The sequence below is a fragment of the Pituophis catenifer genome, unplaced genomic scaffold (assembly GCF_029215685.1).
Source record: "Pituophis catenifer annectens isolate HBS135680 unplaced genomic scaffold, rPitCat1.0.hap2 SCAF_25, whole genome shotgun sequence".
Classification (NCBI taxonomy): Eukaryota; Metazoa; Chordata; class Lepidosauria; order Squamata; family Colubridae; genus Pituophis; species Pituophis catenifer.
In genome coordinates, this window is record NW_027256905.1 from 154,867 (window position 1) to 166,194 (window position 11,328).

The 11,328-nt window shown below is 39.6% G+C and overlaps 1 protein-coding gene across 1 annotated transcript; it reads right to left on the bottom strand.

The window, feature by feature from the left end:
- Positions 1-253: 253 nt before the first annotated feature.
- Positions 254-9,725, bottom strand: LOC139326277 (vomeronasal type-2 receptor 26-like; the record flags this gene model as incomplete). Its single annotated transcript, XM_070956433.1, has 5 exons — positions 254-1,164; positions 2,922-3,048; positions 4,073-4,285; positions 7,054-7,848; positions 9,561-9,725. Coding segments are annotated over 5 exons (2,211 nt in total), but the record flags the coding sequence as incomplete, so codon positions are not given.
- Positions 9,726-11,328: the final 1,603 nt, after the last annotated feature.

Sequence of the window (11,328 nt, forward strand, 5' to 3'; positions counted from 1 at the left end):
TTATAAGGTGTCATATTTAGTAGCTGTTGCTGAACAGCAAATTCCTCTGAATGACTTTCAAAGAGTTCTCTTTAGTAAAATTTAATGAGCTGAAAAGAAAGGGAGCTACAAGAATTCCAATTGTTCAACATTCCCATTTTGAAACAGATATTTTTTTCTTTTCCTGCATACGATCTAAATGGAAAGAATTAATATCTTCTTTCTAATAAAAGAACTGTTAACAATTCTTCCAATATCATAATGGTGTTATATCTCATGTTTTTATATTGATTCTGGCTGTGAGCTGCTCCTTTGTGTTGAGGTCTGGCCTCAGAAGGATAATGTAGCACTTGGGGATGAAGATGCAGCCCAGCAGACCAGCACTGGAGGCCAGGATGGAGAAGACCTGCACAGCCACCATGGATTTCCCTTTGGTGCTCAGGTAGGTGGGCACAAAAGTCACCCAGACACTGCAGAAGACCAGCATGCTGAAGGTGATCAGCTTGGCTTCGTTGAAGGCCCCAGGCAGGTTCCTGGCCATGAAAGCCACCGTGAAGCAGATGGCAGCCAGGAAGCCCATGTAGCTGAGGGTGACGTAAAACATGACAACGGCCCCTTCGTTGCATTGCAGGATGATCTCTCCAGGCTGGGAGTGGAGGTCAGAGTCAGGGAAGGGGGGAGAAACTCCCAGCCAGATGGAGCAGATGAGAATTTGGACAGCAGAAGAACAAAGGATAATGGAGTTGGCCAAGCTCTTCCCCAACCATCTCTTCACTCGGTTTCCTGGTTTTGTGGCCAGGAAAGCCAGCACCACCATGATGGTTTTGGCCAAGAGAGAAGAAACGGCAACTGAGAAGATGATGCTGAAGACCGTTTGTCGGAGAAGGCAGGTGGCTTTCCTTGGTTGACCAATGAAGAGAGGAGAAGACAAGAAGCAAAGCAGGAGGGAGACCAGGAGGATGTAGGAGAGGTCCCGGTTGTTGGCTTTGACTATGGGAGTTTCTCGGTATTTAATGAAGATGATTAAAACAAGGCCTGTGGTTAAGAAGAAGAGTAGGGCAAAAGAGACCAGGATGATGCCCAGAAGTTCTTCATAGGATAGGAAGGTTATAACTTTGGGGATACATTGGAATCTGGCCTCATTTGGATATTTATCATCTGGGCACTTGGTGCATTTTTTTGTATCTGAGAAAACAAAAAAGCAACTTTCCTTAATATTTTGTCCTTTTATCTTACAAGAAATGCCTTCTTTGGATAACAGCTGATAGCAGTGGCATTTTCCAAGAAGTATTTATTAAAGATTTCTTTAAAAAGAGTATAAGAAGGATTTTTTAAAAAAATGTAGCCAGATATAGTAAATTGAGCGAAATTCTACGGTGTTAATTATTTCCAGTGTAATGTGTAGAATCTTCATAGGAACCTACACTATTAGAGGTTTATAATGAATCATATAAACTTTTTAAGCAAACATCCTGAGTCCTGCCACATGGCAGTTAATATCCTGGACTTGGAGGTTACCTACAGTATCCTGTAACACCTGGAAGGAACCTGGAATTAAGGAGAAACTTCCTATCAGTGAGAACAATTAACCAGTGGAACAGCTGGCCTCCAGAAATTGTGGGTGCTTCAACATTGGAGGTTTTTAAGAAGAGACTGGACAGTCCCTTGTCTGAAATGTTATAGGGCAGTGATGGCTCACCTTTTCCGGACCGTGTGCCCAAAGTGTGTGCGTGCGTGAATGTGCGTGCGTGTGCCTGAACCCCCAAAATGCAATGTGCACACGGCCCCTGTCTGTGCACGCCATGCATGGCTGTGCCCCAGCGCATAGCGTGTGCCCCCCATCCCTGTGCACCCCCCACCCCCCGCGCATGCACCTCAGAGACCCGAAGACAAGGTGGCTAGCGGGAGGCACATGCACATGCGTGGCAGAGCTGAACTGGGGCAACATAGGTTCACCATCATGGGTTTAGGGTACATGGGGTGGACTAGGAGACCTCTAAGATCCCTTCCAGCTCTATTCTATTCTATTCTATTCTATTCTATTCTGATTGATTGATTGATTGATCTACATGACTGGCAAACTATTTGTGTAATGAGTTCCCCCCATAACTATCCACAGCACCAGATTATGGTCCAGTGACCCCTTCTCAGTGATCCTCAAGGGGAGGATTCAATATGCAGTGGATTGAAAGGTCTTTCAGAAGGTGGACCTGAAACAATTCATCTAGTTTCAAAGACCTCAGATGTTCCTAGAAAGGTAAACTTAGAAATAAGAATACTTAATTCTACATATACTGTACTTACTGCAGCAAGAATCTCATTCACATAATATTGGAAAGAACACAACCTACCACCTGATGGACTGATTATTCAAAAAGTATTCAAATGTGCTGAAATGAACAAATTAACTTTAGAATTAGAGAAAAAAGATAATTCAGAATACTATGCGGTGTGAGAAAAATAGTATAGGTGGATAGACAACAGAAATAAAAATAGATAATATTTATATGGAAGTTGAAGAGGTATTTATATGTATATGTGTATAGTGTGGTGTTTATACGAACTGTTAATCCAATTACTATAATTAATGACACTGTCTGTTTGACCACATATTAGTCTTTTAGAAAAGAAAAAATTACAATAAAAAAAAATTAAAAAAAAAAAGAAAGGTAAACTTAGCAGCACATATCCAAACTAAAAGGCGTAAGAGATATTTCCTCTGCTCTTAGTAAAGCTTGCCCAGTCTGCCACCCCCTCCTCCCATCTCTTCCCAGCCCCTCCTTCCAAGTCTTTTTGATTTACTTCCGTTTAGATAAGAAATTGTGCAGGTTAAAAAAAAAAAACAGATGAGCTTCAATCTGTCTTTTAACTTGCACTTTCATGAAAAGGTTCTGGAGGGATCCAGTTCCACAAAGCCTCCCATTTTCCTCAGTGTGACCCACCTTCCTGAGTGGAGAAGGTCCCCTCCGGACAAGGAACGCAGTCATAGCAGCAAACTGGCTCTCCTTCTTGAGCCCTCTTGACAAATCCAGGACGACAACTTTCCACACATTTGGACTGAGGCAGGGACTAAGCAAAAAACCAAGGAATGCCAAAGAAAAGAGATTAGGACTCTCCATCCATGGAAAATGGAGGTAGAAATGGATGGAGACAAGTAGCCTCTGGTCTTCACTGAGGTGAATAGGAAACCTCTGACTACTTCCAAACAGATGCAGGAGGTAAAACAACTGGCAGATTCTTCCTTTAGTTCCTCCCTTTCGCTTTCAGAATTTAACATTACAATAAAGTACTTTTCTACTTAATAAAAGTCAGGAGGGATGGAATTGAAAAAAGATTTAAATATGATGATATATTCTTATTAAAACTGATAATAAAGTTTACTGTAAAAGATTTAGGAAATTTTATTCTATTAGGTTTTTTTAATATGAAGTTAAACTGTGATGAAGAAAGAGGGAGGAGGGGGAAAAAGGGGGGGGGGGAAATCTGTATTTGAAAAACTTTTTCAATTTAAAAAAAAGAAAGAAAGAAAGAAACCTCTGACCAGTAAGATCTTGAAAGGTTTCCATAAAACATGGCAAAGCCACTCCACTTACCGCATTTTTCGGAGTATAAGACACAGCTTCGTTTTTGGGGAGGAAAATAGGGGAGGAAAATCTGCCTACCAGGTATTCATCTGGCTAGCGTCCTTAGTCTGGTCAGCTCAGCACATGAGTTTCCTGATTTTTTATTCCCTGCTTGGGGATGAAAAACAGCTTCTAAGGAACAGCTGAAAGGAAGCAGCAATGAGAAAAGCAGGCAAAGCACGGAGGGAGATCGCTTCACTCGGCTGGCGCCTCATTAGGGTTGAAAAAAAATCTTCAAAAAAGCTACATTTGGAGTATAAGACGCACCCAAATTTTCAGGCTCTTTTTTGGGGGGGGAGGTGCGTCTTATACTCTGAAAAATACGGTAGGTCCCGTCTGTTGAAGAACTTCCATTAGATGACACCACCTGGCATGGGAGGCCAACCACCCTGGAGACTCTAGGCTTTTCCCACTGGAAATGGGACCTCAGGTTTTGGAAAACAGAGAAAAGACACCAAAATTTCTCTCACCTTATTGAGTGACTTTAGCCATGAAAGAACATCTTGGTCGATAGTAAGTCTCTGCCTTTCAAAATATGCCAGAAGCCCTCTTCTGACATCCTCCTTGGGGAGAACCAAGCGGACCTGAATGACCAGATCTGCAGTTATCTCTCCATTTTGGTCCAAGTACATTTTCCTCTCAGAAATATTCCAAAATTCATTATTTTCCAGAAAGGGATGAAACTAGAATGGGAATGTCCAGGAATTTGAAAAACAGAGAACTTTGTTTCTTATCCCACATTGAATCTTTCTTCTACAATTGTCTGATCTCCAAATATGTTTAATTAGGATACAAATACTTCCATTATCTTCAAAAGTGAATGGGAGTTATATTATAAAGCAGCGTCGCTAAACTGGATAAGGGACTGGATAGACCTTAAGAATAAAAGAATGCTATCACTAGAGGGCTTTGAATTACAACGCGGATGGCACGCCTTTTTGTGGGAGGGAAAGGACAAGCACCACGGATACTTCCAGCAACATATTTATTTATTTATTTATTTATTCAATTTATATACTGCCCTTCTCCTAGTGGACTCAGGGCGGTGCACAGCCAAAACTAAAAATATTATCAGAGAATCACTGTACAAATCATGGCAAGAGATTAGGAAACATTATACCAAGATTCCACGATGGCTATCGACAATGGAAGCACTAATATATCCCAATGCCATGGATATAGAGAAAATGAGGACTTACAAAGAATTACTGAATAGTGAAGGAGAATTACAAACAAGACAAGAATTACAAAATCAGGGTATAGACATTGATTGGTGGCCATACATGCAAATAGAATCAAGATATAAAATTGATCGGGCACAATTTGGATTCCAAAATGAACCAAATGAATTGGATAAAATATTACAAAGTACAGATCAGAAAATGATTACCAAAATTTATAAGTACCTATTAAAATACAAATTAGAAGAGGAGGTTGTTAAAGAGAATATGATAATATGGGCCAAACATATAGGATATACTATTGAATTGGATAAGTGGGAGAATCTGTGGAAGATAAATTACAAGATGACATTGTCTATACCCTACAAGGAAAACCTTTACAAAATGTTCTACCGATGGCACCTCCCACCGGCGCGCCTAGCCAAGATGTTCCCAAATACATCTCCGATGTGCTGGAAATGTAAATCACAGAAAGGGACATATTATCATCTCTGGTGGCTATGCCGAAGGGCAAAACAATACTGGCAACAAATCAAAACAATGATTGAAGAAATTACGAAACAAAAACTGGAAATGAGGCCGGAAACCTTTTTATTGGGAATAATCACAGCACAATATACCAAAGAAATAAAATATCTGATTATCCATATCCTCACAGCAGCACGTATACTCTTTGCCCAACATTGGAAATCTGAACAGCTACCCACAGAAGACAAAATAATAGCTAAAATTACAGAATGTGCAGAATTGGATAAGCTCACAAAAGAAATACAAGAGAAAGATGATACTGATTACTATTTAGTATGGCAAAGATGGCACAGCTGGCTGGAGGCAAAAATAGGAATATAAAGATGACTTTCGACTATTTAATAGAAATGCATAGAAGTAAATAAGGAGTCAACTATATATGTACATATATAACTAAGTAAATAGGTGACTGTAGATATTGATACAAATAGAAATATGAAAAATAACCCACTGTTGTAATATCTTCTAAGAGTCAGTCATTGGACTGAATTGATGTGTGTTCGTTTTGTATGTTGTTTCAATGTATTTATGTTGGTTTTGTTTTTTCTTTTTATTATTAATAAAAACTATTAAAAAAAAAAGAAAAAGTTTGAGAAAAATTTGTCAATCATATACTGACAAAAATAGAGAAAATATAATTGACACAATGGTCAATTATAGGGAATATTCTAGAGCAGATGACAAATAAAATGAACACAGGAAAAAAGATGATTCATAAACTCTTTGAAAACAACATGTTGATTCCCAGAAAACATGGGTTTATCAAGAAGTTGTCAGGCTAATCTTCTCCCTGGTCATCCTGATGGAAAACACACCCAGATATGCTAATTCTACTTGATTGTAACATGACATTAACAAAATTTTGCAGATCTGAAAGAACAAATCTCCCACCAGCTTTTTTTTTTTTTCCCCAGACTGAAAAGTTAGTCAGGATCCTTTCTGAGTTCCTTTCTCTCCCATTATGCAGCTGCAGGATTCTCCCCTCTTCTCTGATCCTTCCCTAGGCAGCCTCTCTTCCCCTCATCCCAAAAGTCATTCTCACACATCATTACACTTCCTAAATAGATTATGGGAACTCTGGTGACATCACTGGGTTTCAGTAAAGGACTCTGTAAGGTCCAGCCTCTCCTCCTCATTCAGGAAAGTACAGACTCTTGAAACTTGGCATTTCAAAATGCCAAGACTCCCTTTTCTCTCAGCCTTTCGAGAAGACGGAAGCAGCCGGTTTGACCGAGACACATGGTCATCCGGAGGCCTCCGTCCCTCACATGGAGCATCGCTGGAGAGGTTCCAGCTGCTTCTTTGTTGGCTGATAGTTAATGCTGCCTATCTCCTATTTATATTTGATTCTCACTCTTTGCATTTCCGCAGTTTCTCCGTGCCCTTTTCTCCCAATGAAACACCCAGATCCACCCCAGGCTCCCTTTCACTGGAGGAGAAGAGGGGGTTTTAGCTGCCTGTTGAGCTGCACACAGACCCACCTGCAGTGGGGACAGAACAAAGGGGAAATTCCACCATGCTCATCACAAACCCACAAATACAGGAATTCATTTAAAAAAGAATACAGCATTTTCAAATGAGCAGAGTTTAATATTAAAATGCCATGGTATCTACTCTTTGGAACCATTATTCCCTGAGTAATTGAATTGAACAGATCTCTTAAGTTGGTTCTCCTCCTTCTCCTCTGGATTCCTTCTCCAAAGGATCTAAGATTGATGGATCCTTATCGGGACCCCCCATACCTGCCATGGCTGCAGCCTTGAAGACCCCAAAGTCTTTTCTCCCTCCTTCCTTCCCCTCCTCGATCTGGAGGAATATGCGGCATTCAAGGCCTGGGCCAGAGTCTTCATGAGACTGTAAAAGTGATAGCCATTTGGGAGCCTTCCTCTGTTCCATTTCCATTGGGTCTCCAGTGGGGCTTTCTGGGTGCATCTTCTGTGGCCTTTGACAGAAAAGAGGTTCTTTGAAAGAGAACAGAGAAAATAAGGATCTTGAAACTTTTCTTCCACAAAGAAATGGGGTTCAAAGGCAGAATCCTTTGGCCTTTTTTTTACCAGATAACCAAAGTTCAAAATACTATGGATGTATTTGAGAAGTCTGTGTTTGTTTAGTTTATACCCTACAAAATTTGTGAGGATCCAGACTTTCCCTTCAATGGGTCCTGGCAGACGTATAAATGTTAAATGGAAAGGAAGAATTTTGTCCCAAATGAAATCATATTCCATGAAGTGAACAAAAACGTTGACTTGTCTCCATTTAGAGAGGGCCTCCCTGAGGGCTGTTGTGTATCCAGTTGTTGAGAACAGTTGTGATATAACAACACAAATTCCACTCCTGACAAGCATAGGATGAAAAATCGTCATGAAATTCTCTCCATTTTCTGTGTCTGAAGCAAAGAGGCCAATCAGGGTCCATCTGAAATGGAGGAGCAGCTGGACAATTGCTGGGTACTGGAATCCTTCTTTGGGGAACAGTTGGTGGAAAAAGGGGAATTGACTTTTATCACTCACAGCCTCTGAAGCAGTTTCAAGTTTGATCTAACAAAGCAATGAAGAATGCTGTTACATTCGGGATCAATCATGTATTAGAATAGTTTGTTAATCAGACATTGTTTAAAATATTAAACAATAAAAATGTAAATCATATTACTTTATCACCCCTACAATTTATCACAATTAGATTAACACGTGCCAATGCCAACTGGAGTATTCTATTTCAATAAAGCAGCGGTTCTCAACCTGGGGGTCGCGACCCCTTTGGGGGTCGAACGGCCATTTCACAGGGGTCGCCAAAGCTCTCTCTTGCCCCTCCCCCCATGCCTTCACTCACCCTCACCCTCTGCCTCTGTTGGATCGCCCAGTCACCGTTCACTTACCCCGCCCACTTCCAATCTATTGCTGCCTCCTGAGTCCCAGTTGATGGCTAGAGGGAAAAAAAACTTTAAATTCTTGCCATGAGGCTTCAAAGAGCTAGCTGCAAAGAGGTAAATTCCTGGAGCAAATTTTTTTCCCCCTAGCTATGCTGAAAAAGCGAAATTGAAAGTAAAGAAGGGTCTTTGCTGCAACGTGACAAAATGAGGCAGAGAGATTTCTTTTTCTTTTTCCTCACCAAAAAAGGTAGGTGCAAAACTGCAAACAATGGGAAATTTAGGGGAAAAGAGGAGAGTTCAAGATTTTAAAACACAAAAGAAAAGAAGCTCTATTTAACTAAGGAATTGTAATAATTGAGATACTATTAATTGTATATTGTGTTGAAAGCAGAAATGGTTAAGTTGTGGTTTGGAGGAATATATGGGGGAAATTTTTTGGTTTATTATTATTGGTAAATATAATTAATTGATTTGTAAGAAATTGGATTGCATGGAAATAATTGGAATATTCATGTTCATATTGATTAATATACAAAAAAGATAGTTATATAACTAACTGATTTATATTAAAATGTTGAATTTGTATTAAACAACTGTATTACATAATTACATAATTAACCAATGTGAAGATGGATATAAAAATAAATGACAATGTGAAGGGGCATAATATAGAATAGAAGGGAAAAATTGAATTTGATTAAGATTAGAGATGAGGATGAAGGGTAATATTGGTTTTTTAAAAAAATAGATGAGGAATAAATGTGGTAAAAAGGAAATATAGAAATTGTAAATTTAATTGAAATGACTAAACACTGATATAGATTAGATATTTCAGGACAAATTTGTTGCCATTATTAGATTATTAACTTGTGCATTATTTCTTACAAAATCTATATAGCATTTAACTCTACCTAAAACTTTCTGCAAGGAATGAATGTTTCTCAAATTTAACTAAGAGGATCATGGCATAAATTTTAGCCATAATATCTGCTAGTCTATTTGGCCTATAATTGCTAGAGTAATCTTTATTCCACATTTTAGATGGATAAAATGTTACTACTGCCAACTTCAATCCAATTGGATAGGGCAGGCATCATTTATCTGTGAAAATGAAGATGCCAATAGAGGCCCCAACAACCAGGGATATTTTTTGATCAGTCAAATAGTTGTCAGAATATCTTCTCCAGGAAATGTATTGCTTGCATTTCAGGCCTTTTATGATTAATCTCAACATGAACATAACGGGGTAAAATATTGACATGTTTGCTAATATGGAGAAAAGCAGCTATTGAATTCCATGGAGAAGACATGATTGCATCTATTGCTAATCCACCACCACCCACCCCTCACTTTACCAGAGGGAGAAAAACACACACAAACCTGAGGGACTTTGTAGGTGCCTCCTAATGTTGACATCTGGTTGGAGATGTCACTTTTAGCTCCATCAAGAAGAGCCAGGAGGTTCTCCTTCCTTCCACAGCCGTAGTTGGGGACATTGGCTTCTCCAGTGGAAAGAATGTCCAGCAAGGTATCTGAAGTGCGGAAAGTGTTTGAATAGTTGTCATGGATGTTGTAGCCCAGTGTGAGGTTGTGCAGGAACTGGGAATTCTTGTTGACCAGTTGAATGTTGAAAATGTATAGTAAGCAATACAAAAATTTGTAAGAAATCCTATTGAAAAAAAAGTTATTATAATCCACCGCCACAACAAATACTTTAGTTATATATAATATATATAATCTTCCACAAGCCTACTGAGCCTTAAACCAACATTGATCTAAAAGCAATCATGAGTTACACAAGTATGGAAATGGGCAACTACAACTGATTCCACCACTACTTTAAATAAAATCCATTATTCAAGTGTTAAATTAATATTTGAACTGAGAGAGGAAAATAATTTGCAGCCCTTTCAGCTTTTTTTCAAACCCATTTTTGGATTTGAGTCTCTTTCACAATATCAGACCAAAGAGAGAAGCCATGGAAATCAAAATCATTCAGGAAATTAGACATATTCCCCAATATAGGAATAAATGAAGAAATAAAAAACAGAAAAGAAGGAGAGAGTTAGAATGGAGGGAGTGCAACTCCATCACCCTGAATGACTTACGGATCATGGAAAACAAACTGAAGAGAAGGAGCCACGTTGAAAAGCAACTTTGTATGCAATCTTTCACTTCCAGTGAGGACTATACCAATGAGATGATCTCCTGGTCTGTAGTAGCTCCATGGTTTTCCATCCTGGTTCTCCAAACTCAGCGGGCATTTCATTCTCAGCTTCCCAGAGACTGGATGGGACAAAAGCAGCATCAGAAGCAGAAGCAGGAGGTCCATAATTCATGGCGTGAATCAATGAATCCCTTTCCTGTTTCTAAAAAAGAATTAGAAGAATTCAAAGGACTCTCACAAGGTGGAATATGATCCAGTTGCTTTTTCTCATCACAGAGAAACACTCAGCTTCACCTGGAAAGGAGAGAGACATATATTCAAGAGCACAGACTCTGCCTGTCCCAAAACTCCATATTTCTCTGCCCAAAGTCTCCCCTGGAGGATTCGGCCAAACAGCAGAGCTGAAACTTTTATCATAATTCTCCCTCTCAGGAGGGATCCCTGGATCATTCAAGTAGTTCTTGCAGTCAAAGATTGTTGGGAAATTCTCTGGAGAGAAATGAAAGGGAAATAATCCCCATGTGATTCAAAATAACAGGAGCAGAAATGGAATTAAATCCGTCATCTAGAATTGAGAGTTTTGGAAGCTCCATGCAGGGAATACATGGTACATGTGGCTGAAATAACAAATAAATCTGATATTTATTTGTGTAGTGATGAAAGACAAAACTGGGGGGGGGGGAGTTAATGCTAGAGCCTGCCACAGAGCTGAAATAGCTGCCAGCTGAGTTGGAGCCAAATTTTACTTTATTTAAAAAGCTAATGCTCAAGGGCATGGCAGAAAAGGGCTGATGCAATAGTGCAACCTCTCTTTAAGAAGAAAATCAACTTTAGTGAAAAAATAGTTTTTCGAACTTTGCGGAGTTAAAATAAAATCACAGGGAGAGGGAGAGGGAAAGAGAGAGGGGGAAAGGGGGAGGGAGGGACGGAGGGAGGGAGGGAGAGAGAGAGAGAGAGAGAGAGAGAGAGAGAGAGAGAGAG